The sequence below is a fragment of the Haliaeetus albicilla genome, chromosome 8 (assembly GCF_947461875.1).
Source record: "Haliaeetus albicilla chromosome 8, bHalAlb1.1, whole genome shotgun sequence".
Taxonomy (NCBI): domain Eukaryota; kingdom Metazoa; phylum Chordata; class Aves; order Accipitriformes; family Accipitridae; genus Haliaeetus; species Haliaeetus albicilla.
Window position 1 is genome coordinate 42,997,135 of NC_091490.1, and position 15,107 is coordinate 43,012,241.

The following is a 15,107-nucleotide window of genomic DNA, read 5'->3' on the forward strand; positions in this document are numbered from 1 at the left end:
AGAATTTGTGACAGTTTAAATAAGAAGTGATCTCGCTGTGATTTCTTTATATCTGGCAATTCTTTGGGACAGTATTGAATAGTTGAAAACATTGACCTCAGATTCCTGATCACCTTTTAGAATAATTGATAAATGATGGAGAATAACTGATAAATGCTTGTCGTGCTAGAGGGGACAGTAAAATTAGCAAGGCTGAAGAGTTCCTCCTGAGATTCTTGCCTTCGAACTGCTGATAACATGCTTTACCGGGCTTTCTCGTTAACTTTTCTGATCTGCAGCTAAAGTGACATGACTTTAAAATGTCAGTTTTGTTTTGGCATGTTGTTGTCTCAGTGAAGCTGGCTGTTCCGTGAACATGAGATTGCAGAGGCTGTTAGCTAGTCACTACCTGCAAGCTGGTGATCAGCTTTGCATTCCATTTTGTTTTAATGTGCAGTTTACTTCTGTATGGGGTTTGTCTTTCACCCAAAAAAAAAGTTCACAAAAAAGATGAAGTTGTAGAGTGATTTTTTTTTTCTTGTGTTACCTAGCACACTTGTCTGTTTTCATAAATCAGAAGTTTTATATGTTGTATGTCCTCCGTGAGGAAGTTTGTTTGGTTTACTTGACTGTATTTTTGTGCTTACGAGAAGGCAGCGTAACATGGAAGGATTTGTGTGTTGAAGGGAAATACTGAATGTTTTATGAATTTGCTGATGGTTAGTGGTGGTTAATAATAAAGGGCTAACTAACTTCGAGACGAATCAGTTGGAAGGTTCGAGTCACTCGCACACCGTGGGTACGTCTGTTTATGAGATTTTTGCACCATAAAGACTCTGTTTTGTTTTCAGCATTCTTCCATTCTGGGGAGTGTATTTGGTGACTCCTATTATGATCAGCAGATGACAGCTAGGCAGGCTAATGCCCTATCCCATCAGGTGAGCAAATTCATCTCAGATTTTCAGCTATATTTCGGCCACTTTCAGCTTAAAATAAATATAGATCAACTTCTGATTATTTTATGTGAGATCACATTTTGTCCATATAGTTTTAATTCTGTTATTTTTAGTTTGCAGTACTTGGGGATTTCTTTTATTCTGTTTTTTTGTTGTTGTTTGTTTGTTTGTTTTTTTCCCCCCCCTCCCCTCTTCCCCTTCGTCCCTCTTAGCCATTGTAGCAGATGTTTTTAAAGGTGTTCTGCCAAGTTTATTGGATTAAAAATAACAAAAATAGATTTTAAACCCCCCACTTCTGGCCACAGTTGCATTTGAGAAGGATTCACCTGTAGGTGGTAACAATATTTACTCCTGAATTTGGCAAACAACTCGTGCACGGTACCAAAACCTAGCAAGCAGGCCTGTGCCTTCGTTAGTTTGGCCAACCAGCGCATTGATTTATTCAACTGTGAAATATGCTCTGGTAGCAGGAAAAAATGAGATGGCTTTTGAGAGGCAATGCTTGATGGGCAGATACCTGAGTTAGTAGCATGAATTATGAGGGCCTTTTACTTTGTTTTAAAGCTACCTTTTCTTTTGTTCTTACGATATCAAAGGCAACAATTTTATTTTTGCATCCACCCTCTCTTCATTCCCCTGCACTCTGAATTTGGCAGTAAACTATTCCGGAAAGTTAACTGAAAATAGACCATATTTTGATCAACGAAACCTAAAGATGAATTTGTTTGCCTGTCTCTTTCAATGTTACTTCCCATACTTGAGCTTTGTAAGTTGTTTTGCTGTATTTCCTGATGGTTAGAAGTAATAATTCCTTTGTGCCTTGGTCTTCAGCTTGAACAGTTTAATATGATAGAAAACGCCATTAGTTCCAACAGCCTGTACAGCCCTTGTTCCACCCTTAACTACTCCCAGGCAGCCATGATGGGACTTACTGGCAGTCATGGCAGCTTGCAGGACTCGCAGCAGCTGAATTACTCCAGCCATGGAAACATCCCCAACATCATTCTTACAGGTAAGAAAATCACAGACTTAACCAACAAGCAAAACTACTCCGGTGTCGGTGTTTCTCTTCTTCATGCAATGGCTCACTTGAAGCCAAGAAAGGAAAGGGTATAGTTGCCTTTGAAGGTTTTGTTTCACCTTGTGTAAATGTTGGTGTTACTGGTGTGGTGTATTTCCCAAGTGCTGGGGAGCCTGATGGCTCTTGTTTAGTTCCAGCAAACAGGTAGAGCTGCAATGGCAGAACTAATTGTCTTACAGACACTCCCTGCCTCTGAATTTACTGGGTCCTCCGCCACAGTGAGGGAGAAGCTGTGAAAGCCGAACTTCTTCCGCTGCTTCTCTGTTCGAGCTTCCCATCAAAGGATTTTTTAGTGTCACATATGGTAGCGAATCTGGTCACAGTTGGGCGTTTGGAAACAATTTCTGCACAGGCCACTGAGAAAGCTGTAGTTCAGTCTGTATTTCAGCCAAGGACTCATGCTGATTAGGATCATGTAAATTAAAGTTATTCCTCCTACACGTAAGAGAGAGAAAAGAGACTCAAGTGACACCACTTTGTGGCCCCCAAATACACATATATGAATTTTGCTTTGTGTTAGGTCATTATGATGGTTTTGAGATGCTCTGACAAGTCTGTAATTCATCCAGCTGGAAATGAGGATAGACGTTTCTCGTCTGAACTTCAGCCTTAGTTCAATAAGTGATTCTGGAATTTTTGCAAGCTGTTTTATGACTCGTCTGCCTGGCAAATATGTATTTGCTAAGTCCTACCAACACCCTTCTCTTCCTCTTCCCTGCAGTGACAGGAGAGTCTCCTCCCAGCTTATCAAAAGAACTGACCAGCTCTTTGGCAGGAGTGGGCGACGTCAGCTTTGATACGGATTCCCAGTTCCCTCTGGATGAACTCAAAATTGACCCTTTAACCTTGGATGGACTGCACATGCTGAATGACCCAGACATGGTCCTCACTGACCCCGCCACAGAGGACACGTTCAGGATGGACCGGCTGTGAAGCGTGGACACCAGGAGCGTGGGAACGACGCTTGTTCCTGGAGCCCAGCCGAACTCGAGAGTCCAGTGGGTCAGTCGTGTCAGAACAGGAGCTGCCGAGAGCAGCAGCTCTGTCCTGTACAACATGTACAATGAGTAAAGCTTGTCGTTCTAAGCTTGCAGCGCTGCAGACCCCTACTCCCTGTCGCGCCGTATTTCACCCCTTATCCGCTCATTGCCATTAATGAGTAAGGAGTTTCCATCAGCCTTTTCCTCTCCAGAGCCCCCCCCTTCCCCCCACCAAAGCTCCAGCATTAAGTTGTCAGTTTATCCTTTGCACTAGAAAGGGGGTGGTTTGGGGCAGGCGAGGAAGGTTCAGAGTCAAGGGTAAAGAGATTCTTTCTAACGTACCAAATCGTTGGCTGCTGTTTGAGATGGGGAGGGGGAAGCGCCGACTATGCCCTCCCCCTTCTCTCCCCCCCACTGATTCAAAAGCAAATCTCTGCATTGCCACCCTCTGGGAGGGGCTGGGGGAGCTTCGGCAGTTTTGACTCTGCTTTGTGACAGCTGCTTCGTAGAGTAAAACGCTTCTTCCTTTATCGATATGCCATGTTTGTTTTCAGGTTTGTTTCCTTGACTGTCGTCCTGCACCCACTGCCTCTTCTCGTGCCCTGAGCAAACTCGCGTACTTGGCAAAGCGGAAAAGCAGCCCGGCAGCCCAATGGTCTTTTGTAGCCGGCTAGTCAAAAAAGGCGACTGTAAACACTATTTTCAAAGCTTTTTTTTTTTTTTTTTTAATATATATGTAATATATATATTTATATATATATGTATACATATATATAGCGCATTTCTGAGCACACAAAAAAGTACTATAATTCATTACTTGATTAGCGCGGAGGAAGGATCAGAACATTTTAAAGCAGCTAAAAGAATATAGGAGACTAACTTGCAGAGCATATTTCTAATGTTACTTTGAGAGATTCCTGGGCAACAGGAAGGGCATTTCTATAGCAATGCCTGGCTCAAATCATGATGACTTTTTTTATTTTTTATTCTTATTCATTACTTATTCTGTTACCATTATTTATGATCTTTTTGGTTTTTTTATTTAAGTATTTGGATATTAGGAAAGTATCTAAACTACATACAGCCAGTTGAAGCACTCTACATAATACTTGTACAGTACATCTTTTTTGTGTTTTTATTCCAGAAATATATTATATATATTATATATATATAGGTATTTTTAACTAACTGGAATTTTAAACAGATGTTGAGCAGAAGTAAGGAAGCCTAAGGCAAGTCTAGATGTTTTCCTTTTATACAGTCGAAATAGGGTGGCAGGAACTTAGACATTCCTTCTTTCACCCTGGGGAAAAAATAGCTTGCTCCACAGTGAATAGTACTGTATCCTCGAACAGGTTGAGATTCTGTTAAATTTGTAATAGACTATTTCTGTTAGTCCTTGTTAATATTCTGTGCTGCAGTATAACAGACTGGTGAATGACACTTTATCAATGGCAGATTAAAAAAAAAAACCCAGACCACCCATTGACTCCAAATTGGTGGTTTCACTTAAATGTCATGGCTGAATTGATGGTGACTCCCAGATCTCTGCACTTGGGATTCTTATCAAATTTGGAAAACGCATTTAAGGATTTTATCAAGAGCCCGACAGGCTTATAGTAATTGCCAAGGGCACTGTTAAAACGTTGTCTTCGTTACACTATAATCTGCACAGTAACAGAATGTGTAAGTACAGGACCCTTCTCTTCAGTAGAAGTTACAAATTAACATTATTTTGAGTCTTATTAACAAATTAAAAATTACATTGCGCCTAACACCCTGAATGTGAGATGAACGAATACCTGCTAGAGGAAGGCACTTCCATGCAGTAGGGGTTGAACATCCACATCTATTTTTGTTAAATACAGCCTCAATAAAAGAGCCATTTTAGTTTTCATTTCAAGATGAGTTGTGCTTTGTTGATTCCCCACCTCTGCCGTGGTAGTTCCACATCTGCACTCTTTCAACTCGGTCTGCATCAGCTGGATTTGCTTTCTGTCTAAAAACGTGTCCGCTCTTTCTCAGCTGTCATGACTTTCAAGCAAAAAACCCTCAGCACTTCTCCCTGTCCTATTCCCCTCGAGAAAGATTCTCCTTGCTGTTTTCAGCAGGCGAGAATGAAGGTCCGCAGAGGAGCGAGACTGCTCTTAATGAGTTATACTAGGTTTCTGTGTGCTTCCAGAAATTGGTGGGACGCCGTCCTGAGATTCACGCAAACACTGCTGAGCAGAATCGTTGTTGGGATCTCTCTAATCTGGGTGCGTGTTTGCTCACGTTTGTGCCATTAGTTGACCATTTGCACTAAAAATGTTTTTTCTTTCGATCTGTTAGCTTATGTGTGTCTTTTTTGTTCCTTCCCACACAATTGAATGATTATCCTGCATCTTTGTTGAAAATGTTTTTTGTCAGGATTTAAGCCCAGTAGCACGTGTTAACTCCTGGTGTCTGCTTATTTCAGATTGCTAATGCTTTTTCAATTTAAGGAGGGGAAAAAAAAGGTAGCTTCGAACAGGAGGATACCCTAAAAGAACAGGAGTAATTTGGGCACAGGTGACTCGGAGTCCTTTGCTTTGAAACAGCCACAGGTACAGTGTGAGTTGAATATGCTTCTTGCAGTTCACGTAGTTCCTTGATGGGATTTCTGTCTGTATCATGCTCTCGTTCAAATGACTCTCATGCATGTAAATTCTTGTTTGTGATCTATTTTTTTAAAACCAGAGTCACTTCAGAATGAAGCATCCAAGTAGGAGATGTGATTCCTCACTGGAGACTTTTACAGGGAGCTGTTGCTAAATGCTACCTTCTAATTTTTTTTAAACTACATGTGTATATAAGAGATCTTGTTTATTAGACTTGTAAGTAGACATTTAAAATGGCCTTAATTTAAAAATAACACGTCTGGATGCAACTGTCAAAATTAGGGACCATCTAGTTGAGAGAAGTCCAGGTTTTGTTCCTTTCGTGCGGGGCAAATGGTGAAGGGTGCTTTGGGAGTGGGAAGGAGTAAGATGAAGTCATCGTGGGAAGCAGATGACGGCTGTGTATGACAAGATGTGCTTCATCTCGTAAGCCCCAGTAGTGGGCAGGCAAAAGCTGCTTTTAGTACCGACCCTTTGAGAACCGGAGCAGTTATTCCAACAGCTCTTGCATTTTGCTTCCCGGGAGGCCGCTTTCCTGACAGCATCATGTAGGAGCTGCACCTCGAGAGGGATTTTTCTCTCCCTCTCCCCTGAAAATTTGTGTTTTTGTAATGTGTGTATGCATAAGGCTGATCTTAAAGCAAAAACAGTCTATTAAGTTGTCAAGTGTAAACATGGAGCGGATCCCCAGTGTTTTCAGAACAAGTAATCCGATTTTATTTGAAAATTTTAGTACTGTTTTCATTTTAAATTTTGTATGTAAGGTGAGAGCTGTTGGGAGCAGCTGACCCTTCCCGTCCAGGGACGGAGGAGAGCAGAAAGAACAGCGGAAAGAAAAATGATTACTTAGCAAAAAAAAAAGTAGTAGTATTTATAACTTTTTGAGTTAAATGATGTTGAAGCTGTCTGGTGTCTCAAAGGGTTACTGTCCAAACATACCTGCTGAGTGAACCCTACCCCCTCCCTACAACATGTGTTTTTTTATATATATATATATATATATATTAAAAAGTTCCCAAGCTAGACTGTTGCATTTGCCAATACAATGGGGAAACAATAGGAATAAACCTTCAGTGTATAAAATACTGTGATTTTCAAAAGAAAACCAGAACTTCTGCTGTTCATTGCAGCGCAGGTCGGGGCGGGGGGAGGCTCTTTTCATTGTACATAGTATTCTGCATTCTCTTTCAAATGAATCTGCACAGGCCGAGTTAAGGTCACTCTCTTGCCGCATGCGTGACTGACCGCGGGCAGCACCGAACCTGTCGGCTCACTACTGCTTCTGCATGTCAGTGAACACTTTGCCAGCGATCTTTAACTGTGCAAAACCTTTCCTGTACAGACAACCTCGGATTTTTTTTTCTTTCCCCCTTTTTTTCCCCCCCCAAGAGGGAAAAGGTTTCCAGAAAGAGGCTGCAAATTAATTTAAGAAATTGTTAATTATTCGTATGATTTATTACCTTATTTTAAATTTAATTAATTTTTTTAACAAGTGTGCCTGAGAACGCTGGTGCGAACCCATGCAACAAGAACGCTTATGGATGAAAAGAAAGAGCTGCCCTCTGAGTTTGCATAAAAGCAGCATCCGATAACTTGCAGAATCATTTAAACTTCCCTCACAAATAAGGTCTTGGCTGTGCTTGCTTGTAAAAGCTTGGATTTCTGTAGAAACAATAATTAAGGCTTGACATCTGTCCCTTAATGAGCATGGTACTCGCCCTGGAAACCCCCTCTGTACAAGAAGGAAGAGGAAAGCCCCCTCATCATCCCGTAGGTTACAATGTACGCTGTGCTTTCAGGAGAAAAAAAAAGCGTTTATTCCTCTGAAAAATGGAACCCCCGTCACTGTGATGGCAATGTGAAAGCGCAGGTAGCGTTTGTTACGTGTGTCTGTTCTTTTTAAAAAACAAAAAAGAAAAAAAAAAATTATAAATTTGTAGTGTTCCTGTTCTTTGTATTTTTAGTTGCATATTATTTATACTGCGCAGTGTAGGCATGGATTGCATGTCAGTTTTCTATGCGGGCACCATGATGACATTATAACTGTGTATTATAAATCATTTTTACCTTTTTAAACAGAATCATTGTGTGGAATTTCTATACTGCAAAACAAAACACTACATTACGTACTATATTCATTTGTGTTATTTATTTTATTATTTTGTGGGGGGGAGGGGGGTGGTTTTGACTGTGGTGTATATTGCCTTATGTGGGCTTGACCAATTTTATCAAAATAAAGGCCTAAAGGGGTAAAATACGTTTACTGTTTTCTTCAGTAAATTGACTTGTGGCTGCCATAGGGGCAGCTGCGGAAAGCTACGTAGTAGAAAGCGTAAAGGGAAGCAAATCCATAGCAGAGAGGATCTGTCCAGAAAGAAAACGCAGCTACATAACGTATAAACTGCAGGTAGCGAGGAGTGCCGGTCTGAAAAGTGATTTGAGTCTTACATGATGATTTGACGTCGGTAATTGTGTAGCGAGTATGAAGAGCCTTGTCTGACCCTTTCAGATCCATCTGTACGTGTCCTGATTTCTGTTAAAGAAACCCAATACGGTCGTCTTTTGGAGCAGCCGTGAAAATCTCTTCTCAGGTGACCTAAACCCAAACTATTCTGGGGTTCTAACGTCGCCCAAAACAGGCAGCGCAGGTGCTTTGGGGAAGGTCCTGCTGCTCTTTAGCAGTTGCAGGTTTTCCGCTTTTGAAATATGAAGCGTCTGAGCGCTGGGGATTTCTGAAGGTCACAGCTAACGAGACCAAAGAGAAAAGAGCAAGAACGGGTGCCTGCGCCCCTTTTTTTCAGGTTAAGATGCAGCGCGGCCACCGAGGCCGGTGGGTGGGGAGATGTCCCTGGTAGTTTGAGCTCCCGCCTGCGGTTTGGTGTTTGGAGCAGATGTAGATCCTTCCCGCCTTGGGTTTCGAGCACAGAACGGAATCTTTTCTGCCCCGACGTATTTTGTCGGGGAACAGGGTCGCGGCAACGTGCTTTGCGCGTGTTGGCGTGGTCTCGGGTGTGGAACCGTGGGGCTGCGCTGGCGGCGGGTCCCTCAGTTGCCGTGTGTCGGTGGGGAGAAGCGGGTGGCTCTGACGGCTGGATTCCGGAGAAGATGGTGCCATCGCGTCGGCGGTTGGGCAGCTGCTCTTCCCTACTTGTGTTCTGACCCCGGCTGTCTCCTTGTAACCAGCTTAACCTGTTGCTTCTTTAAGGTTGTGTGTGTCATCTTGTAACTAAATAGTAGGCAGGGAAATGCCTAAATAGCATTTGCTTTGTTTTATCTTGGTTCTTTTTACTTTAAATTTTGCTATTAAGCAGCTACAGGAGAATAAAGTAAATGCTATGTGTTGAATTTTCTGATGTGTGTTTTCTGCTTGCTGGAGAATCACAGTGATCTAACGTTGGTGTTTCCTGGTGTGTGCGAAGGTCCTGTTTTGTTGGTTGTGTTTTAATTTAGTAATTGGTTCAGCTTTAAGGCGACATAATTTGGGGCAGAAAACCCACGTGGCAAGAGACACTTTTTTTTTTTTTTTTAAGAGACAAAGGGAAAAACGCCAAGGGTTCTTGACCCGTCTCCAGCCATTTGCTGTCACGATACACCTGGCAGACCCGGGTAGCAGATTACCAGTATCAGTTCGGCTGTCGGTAGCCGGTTGCTTTTGAGTTTCTCCGACTGCTCGTCCCGGTTTCCGAAGAGCTTTGGTGTGGTCGTGCAGCAGGGTAGGGGAGCATCAGAACTGCTGACTCGGCGCACCGAGACTTTAGGCTGGCTCTTGTTTTGGAGGGACGGGAGAGCTCCCGGAGATGCAGTCGCTCCCTGAAGCTGTCGCGCTGTCCTGCTGCGCAGCGTGCGCAGAACCTGCTGCTGCGGCAAAACTTTTAGTCCTTGGAACAAAAGCGAACGCCTGGGGAATCGCTGACTCGGGAGTCGGCAGCAGCTATCAGGGACCTGTCAGTGCGGTATCGCTGTGTTTTCCAAAATGCTTTGCTTGCCGTAGGTATTTCTGTCACCGCCGTCACACAGGCGAGACACCGCTCTAAACAGTGACAATACTTCAGACGTTTTCTCACAGTGTGATGATAGGAAGGAAATGGAGATGACAGTTTAGACGATTTTACTCCTTAATTTTGCCTGCCTTCAGCCTGTACCGACTTCCAGATACCGCTACTTCATTTTTTATTATTTTTTTTTTAAATTTGCAGACAATATTTCCCCTTGGTGGCTGCTGATGTGTTCAGGCAAGAGTGGTAAAGCTATCAGCAGAAAAACTAATCATAGTATTTGCAGGAGCCCCGTATGGGAGTGCACAACGTTGGGGATAAATGACGTTTTCTTGCCATCCTTATCTTTTCAGTTTTTAGGAAACTGGGATCTGCCACTGCAGATGGGCACGTGTTACAGCAGTTTGTTTTGGAGTGTGGACATGTTGATGTTTAATCTGTCGCTGGTTTTAGTCTCCTTTTATTGAGCTCAAACCTAAAAATAATAATTTGAGCAGTCGGTTTGCTCAATGGGAACATGAATTACCTATTTCTGATAGCTGCATTGTAAATTAACAGCTCTATCCATGTGCAGAGGGGACAGCGTTTTCCGAGCTGGTTTAAGGATTCCTCCCCCTCAATAAATCGGTTTTCAATAATGATGGTGGCTTTCTGGATTAGTGTAGACCTGAGCTTGAGGTTTGCTTTAATTGCAGTAGAAGACCTGAGCCGCTTTTGGGCCAGTTTGCTGGTAACGGCGTAGCAGAAACCTCCCAGGGAGGGAACGTAATCTGGGTTAATGCAGGGAACTCGGACAGAGGTGCTCTGGCTTTGAGTGAACAGGCACGTTTGTGTTAGCGTGGCTTCTGTTGGTCTTAAAATTGTTGGTTTTTTTTAATCTGTGTCGGATCAAGTTTTTGTTTTATAGTGTTTTTCTTCGTGTTGTGTGGCGGATGAGTCGGAGTGAAGCGGCCCTTGCTGGGTTAGGAACTGGTGGGTGTCGAACGTGCTGGCAGATGACAGTTGCTGTCTGATGGTATTTGACTCTTCTGCCCAATGTTTTCAAAACCCTAAGAGGCTGGGGGGGGCATGCAGTTAAACAACTCCAGTCTTACCCAGATTTCATCTCCCAGTCTACCTTAGACATTAGCGAATCCTTCAATAAATAAATCGGGACAAACAGAACTGAGATTGCGACGGACGCTCTCAGCATGCGAACGGAGGGACTGACTGCATCTCCCTCCCTGCTCTTGTCTTGAAATGTACATTCTTCAACTGGAAGCTGTATTTGAGCCTTGTATTAACACACTTAATGAACAAAGGAGGTGTCCCTCAGCTTCAGAAGTGTCTCTGAAAATGAGACAAAACCAAAACAGTTGGTGCTTCTGCTGGAGAAATGCAAGTCTCAGAGTCGGAGACCGTACAGGCTCCTGAGATGCTTCTCCGGAACAGAGTCTGTTCAGATCTCATTTTTGTCGTTTGCAGAGGGTCGAACCTCCCCAGGCCCTGACGCCTGGGCATTTGCGGGAGCAGAACTGCTCGCTTACTTTGAACGTCTCCAAAGCCGGCGTTCACCGCTTCCTTTAGGAGAGGATGCCTTGTGGCGCAGGGAAAGGAGGGGATCGATGTGTGTCGCGTTGCTTTGAGGCCGCTGGTCTCCAAACCGCTCTCTAGTGGAACCGCTGTGGGACAGCGCATACATCGGATGTAAATTTGCCCGGCTGTAAGCTCCGATTCATTCAAATTTTCTGTACTGAACGTAGTCACAACCTCATGCAGATAAAGCTTTAAAATCTGTCGAAGGGCGCCCTGTTCTGCAAGTAAGCTGAGAGGTCTTTAATTGCAGTTGAGATTTTTAACTGGGAAAACGTAGAGTTACAGGGAAATGTTCTGCCCCGGGAATGTGATCCTCTACCAGATGCAAATTTTGTTAAATCTTTAAAGATTAGTCTGAGACCTGTGCAGATTCATCCACCCTTCCGTTCTTCCCTTCAGCGTGCAGTAGAAGTTTTTGCCTCAATACGCTTAAATTGTCATAATTGAGTTAATGGTGAAGGGCAGCCTTGGGTGAGGCTTCAGCTGGCGGTAGGAGGGTTTTATTCGTAACGAATCTCGACTAAATCCGTGACAGTAGGGCAGGGGTTTGGATGTGGAGGCAGTCGGAGCTGGGAGCGTTTAAAGAGCGAAGTACAAGGTGATGTACTGGAAAAGCGCTGTACGTGCTGTTGGCTCCCACGAGACGCCTGCTGTCGGGGTGCTGTACCTCACTCTGCCTTTGGAACTGCTGTATCTGTACAGTGCAATGTAAAGTTCATTTGTACAAGTCCTATGGATTATTCAATCCAACTTTTTTATACTGTGGTTTAGAAAAAAAAGGGATGAAAGGTCTCTGTTTATAAATCTAATTTAAGAACCGGTTTCTGCAACTGGAGCAGTGGAGTTGTCAGTATTTCCTTCAGAAATTTTACAGGCTTAAACTTGCTCCTAGAAATCAAGCTGAATTGTACCACACCGAGGGCAATTTTTTAATTCAACAAAATCTGCTCTGGCTGTTTGTCAAGAAAGAAAAGCAAGCAGTTCTCGAATATCCTTGCTGATGTGTAATGTCACAAGCCTCCGTCTGAAAGGAAAAGATTAAGCTTGGCTCAATTTTGGAATTTCTAAGACATTAAATATAGAGAAGATAAATAGGTAAAGCTTCTGTCCTTGCAGAGTAGATGATGAATATAAAAGTTATAATATTTATGGGGCAAAATGTTGGGGGGTATAGGGCTTGCTTAAAAGAAACTTTCTTTACTTACCGGATCCTGAATATTCATGGCATGAGCATCGACGCAGTTGGAAGATAACTAACTGTGTGTATAAATATACCGTATACACATCCACCAATCTTCGGTCAGCATTATACAGCGTAGTAATTAAAATATTGTATTTCAGTCAGCTATTAACTAATAAGTCAGTAGATATTGAGGTTTGATTTGGGGGAGGAATTAGAACATTTAGAGACTTCCGACCTTAACAGAGCCCCCATCTGTGGAAGGATTCCTTGTAGAAGAAGTGGAAGTTAAATGTATTAGTACTCATGAAGGGAAAGTTTGATTTTAATAAAATTAAATACAGCTGCTTTTGGCAGCTTCTCTCACAGACTGGCAGCTAAAAACAACTTTATGTAGTTCATTGAGCTTGGGGAAAAATGTCAGATTTATGCATTTTCAGAGACAGTATAATATACTGTTCTTTACAAGCTAAACTTTTTCTATTAAAATAACTTGTGATTATTTCACTGATATATGCAATCCTATATTCAGCTACAGCGTTGGTGGCACAGGAACTCTGGAAAAGTTGTCCCTGCGACATAAAAGTTTTATTTATTGTGTTTTTCTATAGGTAAAGTGGAAAACTGAAGTTGGCTTTAAGTGTTTGCAATCTGAGAAATGATGTGAAAAAGCAGCTCAACTAAATGTACATTCTTTTTGATCTTTTCTTTTTTGTGTGAAGGCTTTTGTCTTTGTATCTTTGCATTATTTGTAAATGAAATGTAATAAAAGTTCAAATGTTTTTGTCTCTGGCTGCTTAGCTTTTTCTTAGTTTCGTTTGTCGTTTGTTTGCTTTTTGACTGGTGGTTTTCAGTGTTGAAATATTGGTGTTTTCAGTGCTTGTGTTTATAAAGAAACAGCAACATCAAATTATTTTGGTTAGCTGGCTTCTTACAGCTATGAAAACTGACCTCTGTCTTACTCTTCAAGAGGAAACTGCAGACAGATCTAAAAGATGCAAAGCACTGAGATAAATCGCAAAATTTGAGCTGTCTCCGGAAGTATTCCCTGTGTTCTAAAGTCTCGTGGTGACGGTGTGGTGACTGTCTCGACTTTTCTCCAGTCAGAGCCTCGGTCACATTTCTGGACTGCAGCAGTCTTAGAGCTTTCTGGGGTAAGGAGAGCCTGTCTGTTGGAGTTGTTGGATTTTTGAAAGAGAAAATGAGCGTGTAAATGTTCAGACTTGCCTAATTATTGTCATACGCGGGTGCTTTAACAACCGGGTGTAGCTTTCACCACAGTAAATCTTGCATTAGGCTGGTCATTGAGGTAAGTAGAGGCAGTGATGAAAAAAGTTGTACGTTACTAAGGCAGCTGGGACAGAATGACCAACTCCCTCAACTTGGGCAGTTATTTCATAGCTCTTTTGCATGAAATTAATCTTTTTCTGATACTGTGTCATGCTTGTCTGTAGGAAAGGTTCATCTGCAATAAGAATTCTGACCTGAGGGACAGGTGTGCTCGGGAGAAAGCTGTCGTTCTGGTTGAGTATTTTGTGTGAAGCATAACTAAGTCGATCTGCAGCAAGGCTGAGTGAATGCACGTGACTTTCCAGTGATCAGTGTAAGCGAAAGTTAGTTCATTTCAGCTCTCAGCTTGGAAACACACCATATCTGGCCATATCCACTTTGGAATCAGTTTCTTACAAGCTATATAATGTCCCTTCAGTACTTAAAGCCATTTTGTGTAGGGGATATTGTACTCTGGAGTGCCTCATCTGCATTTTTTTCCTGCTGGGGAAAGAAAACCTAGTGGCTGTTTTCATGACAGTCTTAGAACCGTGAAGGGAGATGTTCTCTGAGTGCTGTGATCAGCAAGCCAGTTCATCTCTAAACAAGCCAGTTAGCAAAACTAGTCGTCTTTCGGCAGAATTCTGCTTACACTGTTGCCTCTGGAATGTGAAATTCAAATGCACATAGCTGTGGAGACCTGTGCTTAGTAAAGTGCAGCTTTTGCCATCCTCTTGCCAAGAGGAGAGGGAAAGTTGTGTTCACACCTTGCTTGTTTGGTAACATTTAACAGAAGCAGCACATCCAGTGAATAGTTTTTATCATATGGCCTCGTTCTAGAGTGGAGCTTCTAACTAGCTTGCAAAACTGCATGGCGAAGTATTTGACAGGAGCTGCCTTTCTGATGAAACCATGAGCAACTCTCCTGAAACCACGAGCAAGTTTCAGTATAATTACCATGAACTGCTTACCTGAAGCATCTTGCAAAGTTTGGCTTTTGTTGTCTCTTCAGGCAGACTGGAATGCTGCTAGGTTATTGTTTACCTGGAAGCGACTGGGGATTACAGCAGTGCAGGATTTAAGACTTTCCAGGTTACCAACTAGAGAAACCCTTTGTCTGCTGTTCCCAGCTCAAGGGAGCACCCATGATACGAACAGCTTCAGTTTTCCCCGTTCCTCGGCTGTCTATTTACGGGAGTCCTGGCATGGTGTCATAGGACAAATCAAGTATAAAGCTTTCATTTATTGTTCTAAAACTAACTGCCACTTAAAAGAACCAGGTAGGACAGTCTAACCAGAGGGAGGTTCCTGAAAGAAAAAGTGGCCCTGTGCATTTGTACTGCTAACAAAATTATGAATTCAGCTGAGGGCTCTCTAGCAGTACTATTGCTTTCAGCTTTTGAGGGCTTCTCTGTTACACATCTGTTATGGAAAAAGTTGCAGAAGAGGAAAA

The 15,107-nt window shown here is 42.6% G+C and overlaps 1 protein-coding gene across 7 annotated transcripts in view; it reads left to right on the top strand.

The window, feature by feature from the left end:
* CRTC1 (CREB regulated transcription coactivator 1) overlaps positions 1-13,167 on the top strand; it is a 53,218-nt gene extending 40,051 nt beyond the window's left edge. For 3 of the 7 annotated variants that reach the window (XM_069790422.1, XM_069790427.1, XM_069790423.1), the window contains 3 exons: positions 831-917; positions 1,767-1,947; positions 2,738-13,167. In XM_069790422.1, coding sequence (XP_069646523.1) covers positions 831-917; positions 1,767-1,947; positions 2,738-2,949 — 480 coding nt within the window. In that variant the 3' untranslated portion in view covers positions 2,950-13,167. The remainder of the gene's footprint in view (positions 1-830; positions 918-1,766; positions 1,948-2,737) is intronic. The other 4 variants (XM_069790424.1, XM_069790428.1, XR_011325916.1 and 1 more) reach the window with 3 other exon arrangements.
* The last annotated feature ends 1,940 nt before the right edge of the window (positions 13,168-15,107 follow it).